This window comes from Stigmatopora argus, chromosome 12 (genome assembly GCF_051989625.1).
Source record: "Stigmatopora argus isolate UIUO_Sarg chromosome 12, RoL_Sarg_1.0, whole genome shotgun sequence".
NCBI classification, from domain to species: domain Eukaryota; kingdom Metazoa; phylum Chordata; class Actinopteri; order Syngnathiformes; family Syngnathidae; genus Stigmatopora; species Stigmatopora argus.
In genome coordinates, this window is record NC_135398.1 from 18,365,428 (window position 1) to 18,388,922 (window position 23,495).

The following is a 23,495-nucleotide window of genomic DNA, read 5'->3' on the forward strand; positions in this document are numbered from 1 at the left end:
TCCCTAGGACGGACAGGCATGGGATGTTTTCAGTGCACGGGAAACATTCCTTGTTTTGTCCCGAGCAGGTGAAATATGCTTTGGCGTGGGTCATATTAATGACTATTTGAATATTAATGATATACAGATTGCATAAGCATCGAACAATTGATGTTGACCTATTTCCTTTGGGAATGATTATTGCTGATAGGACAGCAAAAGGTGTTTAGCTGCCAAGAAGCCCAGACTGGGGATGGTGCTCTTTACCAGTGATGAAAATTTGCAGACCACTGATTACTGACTTATTATGAGTGTGAGCATGAATGGTTGTCTGTCGTCTTGTGTTTTTGATATGCTGGCCACCGAGATATAATCAATAATCGCCAATAAGCCCTTTCTCAGGGATGGCAGCAAATGATTTAGAAATTTGAAATCAATTTCTCAAATCACCAATAAGCCCTTTTTCACGGATGGTGGCGACAAATTATGCAAAAAATATTTTGTCAAATGAAATTTTTGATGAAAATGCAGCAGTAGTACTCCAAATGTCAAACTTGACGTGGAGGAACAAATAATCTGCTCTGCGAAATGGCAAATTTGGGGGCACTGAAAAAGAAAAATATTTAAAGAAACACATTAAATTTGGGTTAGCAGAAGGAGACTGCTTCTCAACAGGAAACGGACCAACGGTGGTCCCAGGAGCCTGGGTGCTCAACCTACAGTATAAAGAAGAAGCACTAGCATGACCCAAAGTGGGAACATCCATACCAAGTGTTGCTGACCAACCAGCAGACATGAAAATAGCCGAGAGGGGGATGTGGATCCACCTTTTGCACTGTAAGAAGGTTCTCTCAGTTGAAACATTTGAGGAGACAGGTGAGATACTTTTTGACATAATAAAACGAAACGACAACCACTCCAATATTGATTGGAAAGATTATTGCTCAGCGAGCAATGCCATAAACCATAGGGAACTCTTATATTGTCTCCATATGCAAAAAAGGTGAAAAGGTTTAAATTGAGACTAAACCTTCTTACAAAGGGTTAAAATAAACAAGGGATGAAAACGTCCAATGGATCCCCAGTCAAACACGCATAGCTTCTCACAGAACTCCTCAAAGCGGTACAGCTACCAATGAAGCTGGCTATCTGCAAATGTAAAGCACACACGACGGGACAAGACCCCGTTCATTGGGGAACAAACGAGCAGACGAAGCAGCCAAAGAAGCCGCACACTCTGCAAACATCCAGACGGCAATCTCCACGGTGGAAAGACAGAGCCCGATCCCTGCTGAAATCCTAAAACATGCAAAATAAACGACCAGAAAAAGAGAAACTTCAATGGGAAAAAGAAGGAGCCACTCAACACAAGAACGACCTCTATGCAGTAGAAAACAAGCCATGCGTTCCACGATCATTGTTTGAAGTAATTGCCAAATTGAGCCATGGCAGGAGCCATGTCTCAACAGGAGGGATAGTATAGTCCCAGAGGTCTCCAAACCTACTTTAAATGATTTTGCAGAAACTGTCTCACCTGCTGTAGACACAACTCTCAAGGCAATGAACGACCCAAGCACGGAACAAGGCAAACAGCTGCATATCCCTTTGAGGTTCTGAACATGGATTTCATCAAACTGAACCAAAGTGGCACATACAAGTACTGTCTTGTGATAATTGACACACTTACCAAGTGGGTTGAGATATGCCCATCCAACAAAGCTGACGCCATGGCAGTCGCAAAAGCTATATGCAAAAGGATCATTCCAAGCCATGGAATAACACGAGTCATTTGGAGTGATAATGGTGCTCGCTTCATGAGCCACGTGGTCCAAACTGGGACGGCATCTTGGAGTCAACCTGAAACTGTCCGACACTGATCAATTACTTTTTGCCCTGCAAATGACTAAAACGTATCTGTCCAAAGTCCTGCTGACAACGGTCAGTTTTGCCTGTATATAAGACTCGCTCACTGGTCATTTGGAGAGAGCTTGCAAGGACAACAGACTGTGAGCAATCACGCTGTTCGAGCTCTCCCCCATTCTGCAGTCTGGTAATAAACTTATTTCCTTTAAATTTGTCTCCCTCTTTCTTAACCTGCTCCTTAAGCTGTTTTTTCAGATCTATCAGCCCTTGCTCCAAAAGTGGCACCTTAAGGCTCGACTGAAGTGTGCTGCTGATCACATAGACAAAGATAAGACCTTCTGGAATAAAGTTCTGTGGTCAGACGAAAAAAAAATTGAACTGTTTGGCCACAATGCCCAGCAATATGTTTGGAGGAGAAAAGGTGAGGCCTTTAATTCCAAGTTCACCATGCCTACCGTCAAGCACGGTGGTGGTAGTATTATGCTGTGGGGCTGTTTTGCTGGCAATGGAACTGGTGCTTTACAGAGTAAATGGGATAATGAAGAAGGAGGATTAGCTTCAAATTCTTCAAGATAACCTAAAGTCATCAGCCCAAAGATTGGGTCTTGGGTGCAGTTGGGTGTTCCAACAGGACAATGACCCCAAACACACATCAAAAGTGGTAATGGAATGGCTAAATCAGGCTAGAATTAAGGTTTACAAATGGCCTTCCCAAAGTCCTGACTCAAACCCCATTGAGAACTTGTGGACAATGCTGAAGAAACAAGTCCATGTCAGAAAACCATCAAATTTAACTGAACTGCACCAATTCTGTCAAGAGGAGTGGTCAAAGATTCAACCAGAAGCTTGCCAAAAGCTTGTGGATGGCTACCAAAAGCGCCTAATTGAAGTGATAAGGGTCAAGGGACATGTTACCAAATATTAGCGCTGCTGTATGTATATTTTTGACCCAGCAGATTTGATCACTTGACTCAAGTCATAAAAGAACCAAACTGCATGAATGTTTTTTGTGACAAAGAAGTATCTGTTCCAATCACTATCAGAGAAAAATCAGAGTTGTAGAAATAACTGGACACTCAAGAGAGCCATGACATTATGTTCTTCACAAGTGTATGTAAACTTTTGACCACAACTGTAAATACATACATACATACATACATACATACATACATACATACATACATACATACATACATACATACATACATACATACATACATACATACATACATACATACATACAGTGGCACAGTCAACCACCAATTGTGCAAGTTATCCTATTTGAAAGATTAGAGAGGCCTGTAATTGTCAACATGGGTAAACCTCAACCATGAGAGGCAGGGAAAAAAACCAGAAAATCACTGTTTTATTTTTAAATAATTTATTTACAAATCATGGTGGAAAATAAATATTTGGTCAATACCAAAAGTTCATCTCAATACTTTATGTACCCTTTGTTGGCAATAACAGAGGCCAAACATTTTCTGTAACTCTTCACAAGCTTTTCACACACTGTTGCTGGTATTTTGGCCCATTCCTCCATGCATATCTCCTCTAGAGCAGTGATGTTTTGGGGCTGTCGTTGGGAAACACGGCCTTTCAACTCCCTCCACAGATTTTCTATGGGGTTGAGATCTGGAGACTGGCTAGGCCACTCCAGGACCTTAAAATCCTTCTTACGAAGCCACTCCTTTGTTGCCCTGGCTGTGTGTTTGGGATCATTGTCATCCTGAAAGACCCTGGTCCATTTGCAGAAAATCAGCCCCAAAGCATGATGTTTCCACCCCCATGCTTCACAGTGGGTATGGTATTCTTTGGATGCAATTCAGTATTCTTTCTCCTCCAAACACGAGAACCTGTGTTTCTACCAAAAAGTTCTATTTTGGTTTCATCTGACCATAACACGTTCTCCCAGTACTCTTCTGGATCATCCAAATGCTCTCTAGCGAACCTCAGACGGGCCTGGATGTGTAATGGCTTCAGCAGGGGGACACGTCTGGCAGTGCAGGATTTGAGTCCCTGGTGGCGCATTGTGTTACTGATAGTAGCCTCTGTTACTGTGGTCCCAGCTCTCTGTAGGTCATTCACCAGGTCCCCCGTGCGGTTCTGCGATTTTTGGTTGCCGTTCCCGTTATCATTTTGACGCCACGAGGTGAGATCTTGCATGGAGCCCCATTTCGAGGGAGATTATCAGTGGTCTTGTATGTCTTCCATTTTCTAATAATTGGATTGGATTGGATTGGATAACTTTATTCATCCCGTATTCGGGAAATTTTGTCACAGTAGCAAGAGGGTGAGGATTTACACCAAGCGTTTTACCTATTGTAGATTCAGTCTTCCCAGCCTGGTGCAGGTCGACAATTTTGTCTCTGGTGTCCTTCGACAGCTCTTTGGTCTGGGCCATTGTGGAGTTTGGAGTGTGAGAGACTGAGGTTGTGGACCGGTGTCTTTGATACAGATAACGAGTTAAAACAGATGCTATTAATACAGGTAACGAGTGGAGCCCTCGTTAGACCTCGTTAGAAGAAGTTAGACCTCTTTGACAGCCAGAAATCTTGCTTGTTTGGAGGTGACAAAATACTTATTTTCTACTCTTATTTGAAAATAAATTCTTTAAAAATCAAACAATGTGATTTTCAGGTTTTTTTTCCACATTGTCTCTCATGGTTGAGGTTTACCCATGTTGACAATTACAGGCCTCTCTAATCTTTTCAAGTACTTGCCCAATTGGTGGTTGACTTATTTGCCCTACTGTGTATATATCTCGCATGCATAACTTTGCTTTGTTGGTAGCACAGAAAGGTAGGTAGATCAGGAGATGTTGGGTCCTTGAAAAGTAGATCCTGGCACAAAAGACTTTGGCCACGTCTGGAATAGGTGGATGTGTTCCCAATTTTTCTATACATAGTTTTTGGAGCCTTTTGGACCACTGGATATCCTGATAAGTTATTAAATTGTGTATATTGTGCTGTGTGTAAAAACAAGACTTACTCTGATTATTCTGTCAGAGCGATGACGTCGCCGGATGCGATTGACTCCCTCAAGGAAGCGAATGAAGTTATCTAGCAGGTCGCCAATACCCATTCCTGTATTAGATCCATCTCCATACACATCCCAGTGCCCATCTCCGTCAGCCATACGACGAGCTCCTCCAGCTGGAAGCAAGAGGAACCTTGTCCTCCAGAACTTAAGAGAGTCGATTAAACTAGCATGGGCAGAGGAAAACAAAAAGTCACCTTTGAAGTTACAGTTTTAATAAAGGAAAAAAATAAACACAGGGAGCTCCAATCCGATTGAGATTGACCATCATTTTTAGCTTCTTCGATTTTCTAATGATTACTCCAAAAGTGGACCTATTTTTTCACCAAGCTGCTTGGAAATATCTCCGTCACCCTTTCCAGCCTTGTGGAGAATTACAATTTTGTCTGTGTTTTCTTTGGACAGACCTTTTTTCTTGGCCATGTTACAAGTTCGAGTCTTAATGATTGTATCGGGTGGACAGGTATCTTCATGCAGCTAATGACGTCAAACAGGTGCTTCTGATTGAGGATAATACAATGAGCTGAGGTGGACTTTTAAAGGCGCACTAACAGGTATTTGAGGGCCAGAAGTCTAGCTGATAGACAGGTGTTGAAATACCTCTAGTCATAACTTGATACTAGCTTAATGCTGGTATGTCGATTTACTCGTATTTCAAATGAACGTTTCCGATAGAAATGAACTAAATACAAGTTAATTTTTTCCCACCCTTTGAAAAAACACCCAAAAACAGGATATTACAATGGAAAAACATATTTTAATGGTTGCAATTCACCATCTACTAAGAGAGTAACAAATAACTAGTGATTATCTTTAATAATAAAAGAGACATTTAATACAACACAGTTCCTGGATGGGAGAGAGTTAGAGTTAGAGTGAGAGAGGCTTGACAGATGCGCTCGTAACGCAACAAACTTTAAATTTTACTTAAATGAACTAAGATTCATATGCACATATACTTAAAAAAAGTTTAAATCTTATGTTACACTGAATTTAAGCCTTCTTGTGCAATAACCAATACAAAGAGGTTAATGTATTCCACTGCGGCTTTCGAGAACTTCCTGCTTCTACATACGTATTGGCGAGGCAGCTCAATCCCGAATACACTACTCATTTTTCCATTATTTCGTGCTTAATATTGATTGTCATCATACGCCTTTCTTCACACTACCCTTCATTGCACTGGCTTGCTTTGGATCCATTGTGTTTCCCCTAATTCTGAACTAACGCAAAAAAACACGAAAAAATGCAACATGCTCATAGAGACCTTTGCACGAGAGAGATGTGCCGAGAAAGAGCGAGAAAGTGTGCTGAAATCATAAAGAGTCTCCGTGGCCTGGCCACCTGGCTGTCTCGAATGCTCGTATCTCAAGGCAAATATTTGCTCAAATTACTCGTATGTTGGGGGACTCCTATGTCAAGGTATTACTGTACTTATGAATGCCTCTATGTACGAAGTTTTCAGGTTACACATTTTTTATGTGCAAATGGGTGACTCGAGATACGAAAAAGATCCAAGTTAGGAAATCCCCCAAAAAGTAAATGCCTTTGCTTATCCGTTATTTTATTTTGAAAATATGGTGGCAGATGCATTGATTTTCATTTTAGAACATCGCTATCCTCTACTGGGCTCTCATTTCATCACTCTCATATAATGACGGTGCTCGGACGATTCACCGAAAGACTTTTCGCCAACGGACGTTTGGCCGACAGACAATTTGCGGAACGGACGTTTCGCCGAAGCGCTCGCCCCGCCCCCGGATCGTGTGTGTACTTACACCAGCATAGAAAACATTGAGATTAATCTTTGAATTAAGGTTCTCAGCATTTCATTTTGAATATATATTTCCTAAAATAATGGGAAATTATTTAAAATTAAAATATTGTTCTTATTGGCACACATCACTAGAAGTAAGTGTGTTCCATGGCATTTTCAGGTATTGTTCTCTAAGCCATCTAGTCTGTCTTTTAGTAAGTCTTCTAGTGTTGTTTTTTTCAGTGTCAGGCACGTAGCAAGAGCGTGTGTATGTGTACATATATAAGAATATTGAATAAAAACTACAAAATATTGGCAGCACATTGTACTACGTACTTGTATTTAGAAATATGTCCAGCAGGGGGAGTACATTTTGAGCAAGGCTCGGTTTTTGGGAACGGCCCGAAGAAGATCGCATTTTAAAGAAGAAGAGTGGAATGCGTTGATCTTTTTAGATATAATAGATGTAAAGATTCTTTCAGTAAATAGTCCGTTATAATTTGAAGACGTATATTTCATTTTTGAGTGCCTAGTTCAAGCTAGTATTTCAACGTGTTTGTGTTCATAACTGGACTACATGTCACGGGAAAAGTATTTAGGAATATTTTTATTAAGCAGCAGCACCATATTTGAACTTTGTTCCATATTTTCAAGTTGTGGTTTGTTTTTTATTTTGTGCCTCAAATTGACAATCATGTTACTTTACAGTGGAAGCCATCTCAAAATGTACTGCCCTCCGCTGGACATATTTCTAAATACAAGTACGTGGTACAATGTGCTGTCAATGTTTTATATTTTTTATTCAATATTCTTATATATGTACACATACACACGCTCTTGCTACGTGCCTGACAATGAGAAAAAAACAACACTAGAAGACTTACTAAAAGACAGACTAGATGGCTTAGAGAACAATACCTGAAAATGCCATGGAACACACTTCTAGTGATGTGTGCCAATAAGAACAATATTTTAATTTCAAATAATTTCCCATTATTTTAGGAAATATATATTCAAAATGATTTGCTGAGAACCTTAATTCAAAGATTAATCTCAATGTTTTCTATGCTGGTGTAAATTTTCTGGAGTAGGATTCCTGGATTTACAATTTCATTACAGTACTTACTGTTATAACTACTTTTTTCTTCTGTCACGTACTGTTCTGCGTGTTTTTGGTCGTGAATAAATGCCCTTGTTATTCCTAAATGGGCCGAGGTTGAAAAACATGTACACACACGATCCGGGGGTGGGGCGAGTGCTTCGGCGAAACGTCCGTTGCAGCGAACTGTCCGTCGGCCAAACGTCTTTCGGCGAATCGTCCGGTCACGTATAATGACAATACAAGCATCCAAATCAATTGGCTGTCCCACAAAAAACCACTATCCATATTTTAAGATTCTCTTTTACATACCTGTCCATCTTGACTAAATGCTCCCCATATTTAATGATTGCAATGTCCCTTATTAAGCGATTAAAAACCGTACAAATGCAATGCGGCAAATAGTTACAAACTTTTTCATGTTACGAAAAAAGTTCTGGAAGCAATTAATTTCATAAGTAGAGGTATGCCTGTAAATCGTTAAAACATGATTCATTGAGATTTCTGGATATTTCTTTTTAGACTACCGTAATTACTCGAATATAACGCGCACTCGGAAATAACACGCAGGCAATTTTGGGCCAAAAAAATCTGGAAAAAACGCAGTACTCGAATATAGTGCGCACCTAAAATTTCCCGCTGACGAAAATCAGAAATCTTACCTTTTTTTCTTCGTTTCATGATTGTTTTGTTCAAAACCGGATAGAGAAATCTTCAGGTACGAGCGTGTCGAGTGTCGTGAGTTGGTGGAGTTATGCGTTTGAATTTTAGGGCAATAGATGATACACAGAGTGGACAAACATATCATGTAGACATGTTATGTTGCAATACCTTTTAGACTTCCTTGAACAATGACTACATTTCAATTGACAATACCATGTTTTAATTCAAATATCTATTGTCATTCTCAAACAAGAAAAGGAACATACAAATTGAATAAATAAATGATTTGAAGATATGCACAATGGAAAAGACTATCACATGTAACAAGGGAATGTACTGCCCCCCCTGGACATATTTATAAATACAAGTACGTAGTACACTACAATGTAGTATTCTACTTTCCAGTTTATTAATGCAGGATTGTGATGTTTGTGAGGCTTGACGATCTTTAATATGCGTGTATTTTGAATTCAAAGTTGGAAATTGCACAATGTCCGTGCGTCAAAGTGAGTTTGACAATGCTTTTTTCGATCGAAAATTTGTAATTTATTTTAGTTATTGATTATAACACGCACCCCCAACTATTGGAATTAATTATAGAGCAAAAATATGCGTGTTATATTCGAGTAATTACGGTATCTCTTGTACAGTGGACATGCGCCTATGATGAAAATTTCAGACCCATCCATTATTTCAAAGTGGGAGAAGTTGCAATACAGTGGTACATTGAGATACGAGTTTAATGCGTTCCGGGAGTGAGCTCGTATCTCAAATGAACGTTTCCGATAGAAATGAACTAAATACAAGTTAATTTTTTCCCACCCTCTGAAAAAACACCCAAAAACAGGATATTACAATGGAAAAACATTTCTATTGGTTGTAATTCACCATCTACTAACAGAGTAACAAATAACTATGATGTTAAATAATAAAATGAGGCATTTTTCTATACAACGGGGAGTTTGCAGATGGGGGAGAGAGAGAGCGACAGAGAGAGCGAAAAAGAGAGAGACAGAGAGACAGAGAGAAAGAGAGAGAAAAAAGAGAGAGTCACTTAACGGATGCGTTTGTAACGTAACATAAACTGTAAATTTAACTTAAATGAACTTCGATTCTTATACACGCACTTGTTGTAGTCATACGTTACACTAAATTTAAACTTTCTTGTGCAATAACCAAGGCAAAGAGGTTAATATATTCCACCTCGGCTTTCGGGGCGAACTTCCTGCTTCTCCATACGTATTGGCGAGACAGCTCAGTCACGCAAATACTGCTCATGTTTTTGATTATTTCATGCTTAATATCGATTGTCATCTTACGCCTTTTCTTCGCACTACCCTTCATTGCAACGACTTGCTTTGGATCTATTGTGCTCCTCTTAATTCTGCACTAATGCAAAATAAAAAACATGGAAATATGCAATGTACTGCCCAGTGCTCGTAGAGATGTTTGCACGAGAGAGATGCGGCGAGAAAGATAGTGCAGTGAAATCATAAGAAGCCTCTCGCTATCTCAAAATCTCAAAATTTCTCATATCTCAAGGTAAATATTTGCTCGGAATTGTACCTGTATGTCAAGTTATTACTGTATAGCAGTTCAAATACAAATTGAACTGTGTATACATAATAACCCCATAATAGAACAATCTCATCTCATTTTCTGAACCACTTTTTCCTTATTAGGGTCGTGGGGGGTGGTGGAGCCAATCCCAGCAGTCTTCGGGCCATAGGCGGGGTACACCTGAATCGGTGGCCAGCCGATCGCAGGACACAAGGAGACGGACAACCATGCAGACTCCGTGACCGGACGATTCGCCGAAAGACGTTTGGTTGACGGACGTTTGGGTGACCGGACAGTTCGCCGAACGGACGTTTGGTCGACCGGACAGTTCGCCGAACGAACGTTTGGGCGACCGGACAGTTCGCCAAATGGACGTTTGGTCGACCGGACAGTTCGCCGAATGGACGTTTCGCCGCCGCGGGATTCGCGCGCTCGCCCCGCCCCCGGATTGTGTGTGTACATGTTTTTCAACCTTGGCCCGCGGGCCATATACGGCCCGGTAGGATTTTAATCCGGCCCACCGCTGTCCAAATTATAGTAAAAATCAATGACCTCATTCATTTCCCTTACCGCTCATCACTCTCAATTTAAAGACTGCTCTCTTTCGTTGAATAATAAGTTTTTAATGTTGAAAGTAAATTTGAAAATAAATTTTCACCTTCAATTGTGTCTTTTTTCTTATATTTCAATCCCCAGCTTTGATAAATTACATTGCGTGTCGAAATGCTGTCAAATTCTAGTATCCATTCTGGCCCACGATTCAAAAAGTTTGCCTACCCCTTAAACACATTATCAATAAGCTGCCATTGACTGCGGTAGACGTCCGATTCATGTTGACTGAGGTGCAGATGCTATTTCTGTTATTCGTCTACCGTCAATGGCAGCCGGACATGCGGCTAAATAAAAGTCTTAGTATACTTTTAGCCCGGAACTTTGACAATTTTATTAAAAAGACAAAGCAAATTCACAGATGATAGTCATCCGTGAGCTTTATCAACCGTTCATTAACAGCAAGGTCTTTTCTCTAACATATCATATATTTCATCCAACGTATATTAATTGTAATTTCTTGTAAACTGTGTGTATATGTGACATGCTTAAGTGTTTAATTTATTATTTTATTAAACAAATAAAAGTGGGGATGTTTCGATTGGATGTTTCCACCAGACATCCATACATAGTTTGTATTGTATTTGTATTTTTTCTTTTCCCACTGCAGATGCTATTTCTGTTATTAGAGCTCCATCTAGTGGATATATAACGCAAAGTTCTGATACAGTATTAAATGAGTGCTGAGTACTCTGCACCTCACAGTCAACATGAATCGGACAACTACCGCCGTCAATGGCAGTCGATGGGTTAAATGAGTGCTGAGTACTCTGCACCTCACAGTCAACATGAATCGGACGTCTACCGCCGTCAATGGCAGCTTATTGACTTTTATTTAGCCGCAGGTCCGGCTGCCATTGACGGTAGACTAATAACAGAAACAGCATCTGCACCTCAGTCAACATGAATCGGACGTCTACCGCAGTCAATGGCAGCTTATTGATAATGTGTTTAAGGGGTAGGCAAACTTTTTGACATGCGGGCCAGAATGGATACTTAAATTTGACAGCATTTGGACACACAATGTAATTTATCAAAGCTGGGGATTGAAATATAAGAAAAAAGACAATTGAAAGTGAAAATTTATTTTCAAATTTACTTTCAACATAAAGAACATATCATTATTCAACGAAAGAGAGCAAATTGAGAGTGATGAGCGGTAAGGGAAATGAATGAGGTCATTGATTTTTACTATAATTTGGACAACGCCGGCGGCGGGCCGGATTAAAAATCCTAACGGGCCGTATGTGGCCCGCGGGCCGAGGTAGAAAAACATGTACACACACGATCCGGGGGTGGGGCGAGCGCGCGAATCCCGCGGCGGCGAAACGTCCGTTCGGCGAACTGTCCGGTCGCCCAAACATCTGTTCGGCAAACTGTCCGTCACCCAAACCTCCGTCGACCAAACGTCTTTCGGCGAATCGTCCGAGTACCTGCACACTCACTCCCATGCCTAGGGGGCAATTTAGAGTGTTCAATCAGCCTACTATGCATGTTTTTGGAATGTGGGGAGTGTTACCGGAGTAACCGGAGGAAACCTACGCAGAACCGGGAAGAACATGCAAACTACAGACAGGTGGACCGACCTGGACTTGAACCCAGAACCCCAGAGTTGTGAGGCCGTCGCACCACCGGGCAGCCCCACAATAGAACAATAAAATACAAATTATTGAAACATTATTGTGCCTGCTTATTTTTTTGCATGGACGTGACTTAAAAAACTTTGTAAATGTAAATCTGGAGTCAATATTTTCTTCATGAAAAATTAATGTAGATGAAGTTATACCTGAAGTCTTCAGCTCCACTCGAGCAGATGTACTGGTCCAAGTAATTCCATTTATATTCTTCGGGCCTTTCATGGGCAAACTCCACCCAACAAGAGACAAACTGAGCATCCACATGTGGCGGGCACAAGCTGTAGCTATAATGGATACGACTTGACTCATATGGGTATCTAGAAGACATTTATTCACATTTCAATTATATCGTTTATATCTATCCCTCTATATATCTATCCCTTTCTCTCTACATCTCCCTCTACATCTATCTATCTATAGAGACAGATAAATCTCTGTCTGTCTGTCTCGATCCATCTGTCTGTCTGTCTCTCTCCATCTGTTTGTCTGTTTCTCTCCGTCTGTCTCTCTCTCTCTCGCTGTCCGTCTCTCCTCATCTGTTTGTGTTTCTCTCTGTCTTTCTCTCTCCGTCTGTCTGTCTCTGACTGCCTGTCAGTTTGTCTGTCTCCCTCCTTCTTTGACTATCTCTCTTTGGCTCTATTTCTGCCTGTCTTTGTCTAGCCGTACATACATACTAATGTACAAGTGTGCGCTTGCATACACACGTATACATACATCAATATAAAAAGGCCAAAATACTTACTTTGGCAAATATCGAGTCACTGTGAGTATCTTGTCTTTGAGGGAAACCTTATGGAAGGCTCTACCCATACTTAGCCAGTAAAGTGTTTCTTCTTCATCTCCTCGACGCAGTGACACCAAACCTGAGACAAAAACAATATACATATAATAATGATGAATTTTATTGATTACTCAATGATGGCGCAGTCACGCAGAAGCCAGTGGCAGTAGCTGTGTCCACTCGTATTTGTTTGTCGTGTTTTACAGCCCTTCTATCTTTTTTTAATAACATTTTAATATTTCTTAATTCATTCCGTTTTACTTTACTCTGTACTTTATAGTTTTTACTTAAATGTTTTTACAACTTTATTTGTTCTGTTAGCCTGGCTTCTTTCTGCCACTTCTTTTTTGGAACCATCAGCCATGCCTATGCTGTCATACACATGGGACTAGCTGTTACAATACGCACGCAGCAAAAGGAGCATCACCCCAATCCCGCTGGAAATTCAGAGCTGGACAAAAGTTCCGGGAGAATAAGCAACACTTCTGACCAACACTTCCATCATGGGATAAGATGGAAGAGCTATCGGCGCTTACCAGGCCAGAAGTGGAGTCCTGCTCTGCTGCTGTTGTTGTTGTTGTTAGGTCACCCAGGCGCCTGAGGATTACCCTCAGCAGCGCTAGAGCTGTCACTGGAACGCGGATTAGTTCATCCAGGGGGTAACCGGAGGTGTGGGGCAGTGTGAATATCTCCGGCTGGATGAAAAACGTAGGGCGCCACGTTCCTGGGTGGCAGTTCTGGGTGGTTTTGTTGTATTCGCAGGCCGCGACGGGCGGCCTCTCGGGAGACACCTCGTGAAGGTTCCAACTGTTGTCTCCCTCTGCTGCTGTTGTCTTCAGCTCCAGACTACTGAGGAACTGTGCGGATAAGCTTGGAAGAGTGACTCTGCATATTCTCTACCTCGGTCACAGTCTGCAGAAGTTCCCTATCTTCTGGAAGACTTCCTGTGTGTGGTTCCAGTTTTTGTCTAACTTTGCTGGCGGCGGTAGGTCCGTCCACTCTTGCCCGTTTTGTGTTTTTGCTGCTTTTCTGTCTTAATGATTTGATTTGGTGATTCTTAATGATCCCATTTACTTTGATTTGCTTTGTACTTGGTGCTTTTGCTTTGTTGTTCTGTCTAATCACCCTCTGCTACTGTCACAATGAAATTTCTCCAATAAGGGATGAATAAAGTTATCCAATCCAATCCAATTAACTGGAATCCCGATAATCAAACATGTCTGCCTGACTACGGTACTCGGATGATTCACCGACGGATGTTTGACAGATGGACAGGTCGCCGAATGGACGTTTCATAGAATGGCGGTTCGGCCGGACGGAGGTTTCGACGAAACGGGATTCACGCGCTAGCCCCGCCTCCGGATCGTGTGTGTACAAGTCTTTCAACCTTGGCCCGTGGGCCATATATGGCCCGTTAGGATTTGTAATCCGGCCCGCCGCCGGCGTTGTCCAAATTATAGTAAAAATCAATGATTCATTTCCCTTTGCCGCTCATCACTCTCAATTCATTAGTCTACCGTCAATGGCAGCCCGGGAATAAGCACTCTTGGGCGGGCATGTCAGCCCGGGAATAAGCACTCTTGGGCGGGCAGATGTAGCAGAACCGAGCTGTGAAATGACAGCAATTAGGTTAAATCCATCATAAAACAGCATTTAATGATCAAATACAAATACTGGAGCTCTTTGGACATTAGAACTGAGCCCAGGGAAGTGAATTCCTCGGCAAAATGTCGCGATGATGACGCGATAAGGCAAAACAACGTCTATATACGACCATTCGCCAAACAGCTCAAAATACGTTTAATAATTAAATACAAATACTAGTATTGTATATACAAATACTAGTATTGTATATACAAATACTAGTATTTGTATTTAATCATTAAACGCTGTTTTTGGCTGGATTTGACCGAATTTGAGAGCATTTTGAGCCGTTTGGCGAATGGCCCTGTTCTTAAAATGGCCGACAAGCGACGACGTCTAGCTCTGTTGCCTCACAACGAGCATCAGATATCTAGTCTGTATACACGATACATATGTGAATACCAAGCAAAAAAAAGGAAAACGACAAATAATGTGAATTTCCTTTGTCTTCTTTTAAATAAAATACTAGTAGTATCATTAAACGCTGTTTTCGGCTGGATTTGACCGAATTTGAGCGTACTTTGAGCCGTTTGGCGAATGGTCGTATATAGATGTTTTTTTTTGCCTTATCGCGTCATCATCGCGACATTTTACCAAGGAATTCACTTCCCTGGGCTCAGTTCTAATGTCCAAAGAGCTCCAGTATTTGATCATTAAATGCTGTTTTAGGATGGATTTAACCTAATTGCTGTCATTTCACGGCTCGGTTCTGCTACATCTGCCCGCCCAATAGTGCTTATTCCCAGGCTGACATGCCCGCCCAAGAGTTCTTATTCCCGGGCTGACATGCCCGCCCAAGAGTGCTTATTCTCGGGCTGACATGCCCTCCCAAGAGTGCTTATTCCCGGGCTGACATGCCCGCCCAAGCGTGCGAATCCCGTTTCGGCGAAACCTCCGTCCGGCCGAACCTCCGTTCGGTGGAACGTCCATTCGGCGACCTGTCCGTCTGTCAAACGTCCGTCGGCGAAACGTCTTTAGGGCGAATCATCCGGCCACGCCTGACTACCGAGCTATTTGAAGCCTGTCCTGCAGTATACTGTACATTAAAAGTGGCCCACTATCATAAATTCCCAGTAAACAACATATTTCAAGTGCAGTGTGAGTGGTGCCTTTCCTTATCTGTTTCATCTTAAAAGACTTGAAGGAAAGAGGGTTAATCGTATTAAAAATTTGGAAACACCAGAGGTTGTTTGTTTCAAGCTGAATGAACGGCAGGATTTATCTTGCTCAACTCTCCACTCAAGTGAGTAGCATATAGGCCACACAAATGTTAGTGACAATCAACAGCTCCCTTGTAGCAAAATGAGGCTTTGAAGTCAGAGTTAATTTTCATCCAATTAAACTTTTCATTCATCTGTCATCAGAATGCTTGGAAATTTTTTCTTTATCACACACTGATGCCCAGAAAAACATTTCAGAATTGAAACTAGGTTAATTGCATTAACAAAAATGTGCCATGTGTGTCAAAACACAATTACAAAAATGCAAACATTTAGACACCCTCGTCATTTTGCAGATTTGATGAATTACTATAAGTTAACTGTAAACATCATTTGTCATGTGTTATCCAGCAACCTATGATGTCTTTCTCAAAGAGATTAGATTAGATTAAAACTTTATTTCATCCCGTATATGGGAAAATTCTTGGTGGCAGTAGCAAGACAGACACAAGACTTACGTACAAAACTGGAGCCACACAGGAAGTCCACGAGGTGGGGACTGTAAGATATGCTGACTCACTATTTGCAATTGCTTGTTAGTATTGCATCAGTTTGGTGTGAGTAATGAAAAATGTCGAGTCCATGTTGAGACTCCAGCTCTTCAGTTGTTTGGGCGTATCGGCCCACACCCTGTTTCTGTTATCTTCTCTGTGCAGCATCATCTTTTTACATATAAATAGATGCACAAACTGTTCGTTCGGAGAGTCGCGGTGAATAGGCTGTGCGTTCGCAGCCATTCGACTTCTCCCCATCCTGTAGTCTGGTAATAAACTTATCTCCTTGAAATTGCTCTCCCTCTTTCTTAACCTGCTCCTGAAGTTGTTTTACAGATCTTTCATGTTTGGTGCCGATACCCCGGACCCAACACGCCAACAATTGCCAGAGCGGCGACGGAGCACGACGAAGGGCAAATTAAGACTGTCGACAGCATCCTCCATTCCTCCATTGAAAGGGTAAACCTGACGGCTGTTCCCTCACCGCTCCGGTGATCTGGTGACGGGTTGCCCGAACTAGGGCAGGTTCGGAACGAGAAAGATCGTGAGTTCACCCTTTGATTTCTGTCTCCGTGAAGTGTGATAATTTGAACTAGTATTATCACTGTGGTAGTATTAAATGTTTGTGGTCTGGGACCAACTTACGTAGAACATTAAAGTTTGTGGTCTGGGACCAACGTACATAGAACATTATAGTTTGTGGTCTGGGACCAACGTAGGTAGAACACGAATAGAGTCAGGGACTCTGCTAAGAGACAGTCAGTGACTTGTGGTCTTAGTGTGTTCAGAGATATTGGGTTAATCACGAAGTATTGAGATCAATTTGGTAAATTTAGAATATAATTGTTGTTTAAACTATTAAGTAAGTGATTCATATGGATCGGAAAGCGACAAGTGAGATGGGTTTGTTGTCAGACTGCAGTATGGAGATCGGAGGGTTGCCAGATGTGGGGTATGTGCGGATGCGTAGTGTGGGCTTTGCCTGTGTCTGCCGTGATGGGTGGAGAGGCATGGTTTCTGTCCCAATTTGAGGGATGTGGAAGGTTTGATGAACGTAGTAAACATTTTTGGTAAGTAAATAGAAAAGATTTTTGTAAGTGAATAGAAAATAGTTTTGTGAGTGAATAGAAAATAGTTTTGTAAGCATGAAGAAAAGATTATTGCAACTAGAAGTGGAACGCCCCCCGAATATGAAGCCTCTGCCCGGTACGTTGACGACATAATTGTGATAACAGTGAGCTACAGAAAATGGGTCTTATCTTAAGTAAACACATCTTTTTGGTGGGGTTTAGACAAGTCAAATGCAGGAGCAACTCAGCCAGTGATTTTATCTACCCTTGGGTGCGTTAGCAATATAGGGGTGATTTGCAAATTAGACCTTTAGTATTAAGAATTATTTGGTTGTTAATGATATCAAACATGAAAATAACAATGTAGAAATGTCATTCATCCAAATTATTAAGTAAATTGTACCTGGCTGGTTTAGATAAAATAATTGATTTAGGATAGGCATGATTTCCCTAGGACGAAAGAGACATGGAATGTTTTTCAGTGCACGAGAAACGTTCCTTGTTTTGCCCTGAACTGGTGAAATATGCTTTGGCGTTGGTCATATTAATGACTATTAGAATAATAATGATATACGGATTGCATAAGCATCGAACAATTGATGTCAACCAAATGATGTTGACCTATATCCTTTGGGAATGATTATTGCTAATAGGACAGCAAAAGGTGGTTAGCTGACAAGAAGCCCCAGACTGGTGGATGGCACTCTCCACTAGTGATGAAAAAATTGCAGACCACTGGTGTCTGATTATGAGTGTGAGCATGAATGGTTGTTTGTTTTTTTGTGTTTTTGATTGGCCGACCACCGATATATAATTAATCGGTTATATATCAAGGTGGAAAAGGATTTAGAAAAAAGCAGCAGTACTCCAAACGTGAAACTTGTAGTGGAGAAACAAATCTGCTATGCGAAATTTAGGAGCACTGAGAAAAACAAAAAACAAAGACAGCGCATGATACGAAATTCCAAAGTACTATGGATTTATAGTGATAATGGCATCCAAATTGCAGAATAATTGACTGAATTGACAAAAGGTTCCATATTTCGTTATTAAATCATTGCGCCTACAAAACGAGGTCAACCGGACAACAAAATATGGACATCCTATTTAGTAGACCATACCAAACGCCATTATTCACTACACGATTGGAACTAGAGGATGAGACTAATCTGGCTATCTGCATAAAAGGAAAAACTTTTAAAAAACGCATTGAATTTGGGTTGGCAGAGGGAGACTGTGCTTCTCAACAGGAAACATGGAGAACACGCACGAGCAACCCAAAATGAGAACGTCCGTACAAGTGTTGCTGACCAACCAGCAGACATGAAAATAGCGGGATCCATCTTGTGCACTGTAAGAAGGTTCTCTCAGTTGAAACGTATGAGGAGACAGGTAATATAAACTTTTTGATGTGATCAGACGTAATGGCAAGCACTCCAATATTGATTGGAAAGATTATTGCTCGGAGAAGCAATGCCATAAACCATAAGGAACTTTTTATATTGGCTTTATTGTCTCCATGAAAAAAAATAGGTGTAGTTACATAGTTACATAGCTACATAGTTTAATCCCAGAGGTCTCCAAACCTACTTTTAAAAAAATGCAGAAACTGTCTCACCTGCTGTAGACACAACTCTCAAGGCAATGAACGACCCAAGCGCAGAACAAGGCAAACAGGGACATATCCCTTCGAGGTTCTGAACATGGATTTCATCGAACTGAACCAAAGTGGCACATACAAGTACTGTCTGGTGATCATTGACAGTTACAAAGTGGGTCAAGATATGCCCATCCAAGAAAGCTGAAGTGAAAGGAGAAACTGATTCTCTCACTGAGTGGTTATGCAAAATGTTCCAAGAAAGAACTGTGATAAATGCAAATGATCTGCCAACATCTTCTCTGCCTCCCACACAGAAGTTCCTGTCCCCAGGCGACCTGGTACTCGTCAATGTGATAAAAAGAAAGTCCTGGTCATCTCCACGTTGGGACAGGACCTCACCGTGTGATTTTGACCGCTAACTTCACCAAGTTACCCACCACCGTCAAAGCTGATGAACGAGTGTTGGAGCTCGCGACCATGATCCAGTGTGGGGCTCGGATGTCCCCCTCGAACACAAACACTGGTCAGTCTCCTCCAAAATCCTGATGGCTCTGTTCCACTAGTACTCGTCAAGGAACAGCAAAGAACACACTACGTCTGGAAACCATTGACTCCAGATTCCAGGCCTATGTCAACGCATCAGTCCGAGTACAACAAGGCCGAGAAGTCCAAATCACTGCCGTCAAAATCGAAGGAAGAGAAACCTGGATACATCAGTCCCACCGTGGACAAGTACAAGAATGAAGTGGTTGGTCATCGTCATCACCGCTCTGTGTTCCACCACGAGGGGACCTCCCGGAACCGTGGTGCACTCCCGCTGGAGGAGAGTGCCCCACTAGCTGGTTCTGGAGGCGGTCAGGGGCCCTCCAGATCTGCAGCCCGTCGGCCAGGACACCCATCGTCGTCCAGGTCCCGTTGATCACCCTACAGCTTGCTCACTTGGGGATACAGGGGAGCGACTGCGGGAGATCCGGTTCCACAACGGGGATGGCTTGACTGGTTCCTCTCGGGCTCAAAGACACAGACTCTTTTGAAAGCCCTAGTACCGTTCGTAACTGTTTTTGCTCTCGTGCTTGTTATCCTAACCTGTTGTTTGCCCTGCTTCTCAGCTTTTGATGCCACAGTCGAACGTACCATGATTGTAGGTCTAAACTTCAGTCCGAAGTTATTTGTGAAGAATTTTGTTCAAAAGTAGCGTCGCTAACAAACGAGGTTCCGATATTTTTTATACTCACAAACAGGAAGGAATTGTAAGATATGCTGACTCACTATTTGCAGTTGCTTGTTAATATTATATATCTTCTCTGTGCAGCATCATGTTTTCACATATAAATAGATGCACAAACAGTTCGTTCAGAGAGAGTCGCGGCGAATAGGCTGTGCGTTCGCAGCCGTTCGACTTCTCCCCATCCTGTAGTCTGGTAATAAACTTATCTCCTTGAAATTGTTCTCCCTCTTTCTTAACCTGCTCCTGAAGTTGTTTTACAGATCTATCAGGGACCTTCTGCAGACTGAGACTGAGGTTACCACAGTCCCTCAGTTGTCTGGAGGTTTTAAAGATCTACTTCCTTGCCTAGATCCTCCTAAGCTGTCCTATCACCTAATCAGCAGAAGCGGAGAGGACGGTGGGGAGCTTCAAAGCACACAAGCAGCCCAGGAAGCACCGGCAGCTCCTCCATCTGACAGGGGAGAGATCTCACGCTCCCATAACAATGATGGAATGCTCGGTCTGGAGCGTTGCCTCTTCTCGGCACGGCTGAACGGCTCCAAAGACGTCTAGGACTAGCACAAAGAAACCATGCCACGTGATGGTTGGGGCCAAGTCCCAAAGGCCACAGAACAACAAAGCAAAAAGCACAAAGTACAAAGCAAAGCAAATTATATGGAAAATCATTAAGGAATAACAAAATGCAATGAAAAAAGACAGAAAAGCAGCAAAAACACAAAACGAACAAGAGCGGATGGAGCTACCGCTACTGGCTGCCACTTGAGCGGCGTCATCTTCGTTGCAGTAGCAAAAATGGATACAGACACAAGAAAAAGACATTGTAGAGTAGGATAAAACTGGAACGAACCACACGCAGGAAGTCTTCCACAAGATGAGGAACTTCTGCAGACCGTGACCGAGGTTGAGAATATGCATAGTCACTCTTCCAAGCTAAGAGTGGACAGAGCTACTAATGTCACCGGCTGGCGCCTGACGGTGCCAGCTTTCAAATCACCTTGAATGAAAAGATTGTTCAACATCATTGTCTAAGGGAAGGCTATAAAGGCTCTCTCTGATATTTCTGCTGTCAGTTTACACCGTGAACAACACAGTAATTATTTTCATAAGTATTATTTTACATTGACTTAGGATATTTCTTTCCACAATCGTTAATACTACCAAATATACCTGTTAAGGTTATTAGTCTTACATTATTATATATTTTCTTGCAATGAAGAAAGTGTTTTGCTTACTACATATAAAATGCCTGCTTGCAACGAAGTAAATGCTTTACTCCTTAATTAGACTAAACAAAAGGGAAGCCGAATCCTCTTGGACAGCTGGAATGTGGAGAAGATCCTTCGGCTGCACATGACCTTGAGTTGTTTTGACTATTTGACATCTCACTTGTTTCCCACCCCTCCCTTGAGAGTTGAGACATCCATTATAACTAGGGTCCTTGAAGTTAATAAACAAGGAAAAGAAGCGTGACGCCAGAACGAACCTGGGTCGACACCTGAATGGTTCGATTTCTCATTGCAAGAAGAATGTCTTTTCTCTTTATTTGTGCATGCATTTGGGGATGCCTATTGGTGAACCAATCAATACCCTTTAAAAATTATACAAGTATTTCAATCTTTTATAAAACATGCAGGTGGCGTGAGTGGTTAGAACGTTGCCCTCACAGCTCTGGGTTCCTGGGTTAAAATCCAGTTCGCATCCACCTGTGTGGAGTTTGCAGGTTCTCCTCAGGCCTGCACAGGTTTCCTCCCACATTCCAAAAACATGCACTGTAGGCTGATTGGGCACTCTAAATTACCCCTAGGTATGGGTGTGAGTCTGCATGGTTGTCTGTCTCTTTGTGCCCTGCAATCGGCTGACCACCGATTCAGGGTGTCCCCCGCCTCTGGCCCAGAGTTAGCTGGGATAGGCTTCAGCACTCCCCGGGACCCTAATGCGGATGAAGCGGTTCAGAAAATGAGATGAAACATGCATGCAAATGTATGTATGCAAAAAAACTGGGAAGATTAAAATATTTAATACGCCATTAAAATGAATAGGAACTCGGGCGATTCGCTGAAAGAAGTTTCGCCGACGGATGTTTGGCCGACGGGCAGTTCGCCGAACGGACGTTTCACCGACCAGACATTTGGCCGAACGGACGTTTCGCCGAGCGGACGTTTGGCCGAGCGGACGTTTCGCCGACCGGACGTTTGGCCGAGCGGACGTTTCGCCGACCGGACGTTTGGCCGAGCGGACGTTTCGCCGCCCGGACGGTCGGCCGAACGGCTGTTTTGCCGTCGCTGGATTTGCGCGCTCGCCCCGCCCCCAGATCGTGTGTCTACATGTTTTTCAACCTCGGCCCCCGGGCCATATATGGCCCGTTAGGCTTTTTAATCCGGCCCGCCGCCGGCGTTGTCCAAATTATAGTAAAAATGACCTCATTTATTTCCCTTTGCCCTGCAAAACCGCACATCACTCTCAATTAAAGACTGCTCTCTTTTGTTGAATAATAATATGTTCTTAATGTTGAAAGTAAATTTGAAAAGTACATTTTCACCTTCAATTGTGTCTTTTTTCTTATATTTCCATCCCAACTTTGATAATTTACATTGCGTGTCCAAATGCTGTAAAATTTTAGGATCCATTCTGGCCCGCAAGTCAAAAAGTTTGGCAGTGGCTCCTTAGCCGGTAACCGGTCAAATATTCCCAGGGGTTATTTAGCCGGTAACCGGTCAAATAGCCTATATGGCCCCATATGGCTATTTAGCCGGTAATAATTCTGTGTGGGGTAACCAGTCAAATAGCCTATATGGCCCCATATGGCTACTTAGCCAGTAATAATTCTGTGTGGGGTAAATAGTAAGAATAATGGATTAAAGTGTAAGTAGAAACAGATAGTCTACATCAGTGGTCTTCAAACCATTCCACAAAGGGCCGCAGTGGGTGCGGGTTTTCAGTCCAACCCATAAAGAGGACACCTTTTCACCAATCTGGTGTCCTACAAGTGCAATCAGTGGATTGCAGTCAGGTGCTTCTTGTTTTCTGCTGAAATCTCATTGGTCAAACTGTTTATGCTAGACCGGTTGGAACAAAAACCTGCACCCACACCGGCCCTCGAGGACCGGTTAGGGGACCCATGGTCTACATGAAAGTAACACCTCTCCATGAAAGTAACACCATGTGTGTAGAAGCAATTAGTCTACATGAAACACATGAAAGTAACACCTATGATATGATATTTTCTAAGATTAAAGAAAGCTGTGTTATGGAG

The 23,495-nt window shown here is 42.2% G+C and overlaps 1 protein-coding gene across 6 annotated transcripts in view; it reads right to left on the minus strand.

Moving 5' to 3' along the window:
• depdc5 (DEP domain containing 5, GATOR1 subcomplex subunit) overlaps nt 1-23,495 on the minus strand; it is a 210,389-nt gene that overhangs the window by 106,583 nt on the left and 80,311 nt on the right. For 5 of the 6 annotated variants that reach the window (XM_077615705.1, XM_077615704.1, XM_077615702.1 and 2 more), the window contains 3 exons: nt 12,948-13,068; nt 12,355-12,522; nt 4,834-5,047 (listed from right to left, as the gene is read on the minus strand). In XM_077615705.1, coding sequence (XP_077471831.1) covers nt 4,834-5,047; nt 12,355-12,522; nt 12,948-13,068 — 503 coding nt within the window. The remainder of the gene's footprint in view (nt 1-4,833; nt 5,048-12,354; nt 12,523-12,947; nt 13,069-23,495) is intronic. The other variant, XM_077615703.1, reaches the window with a different exon arrangement.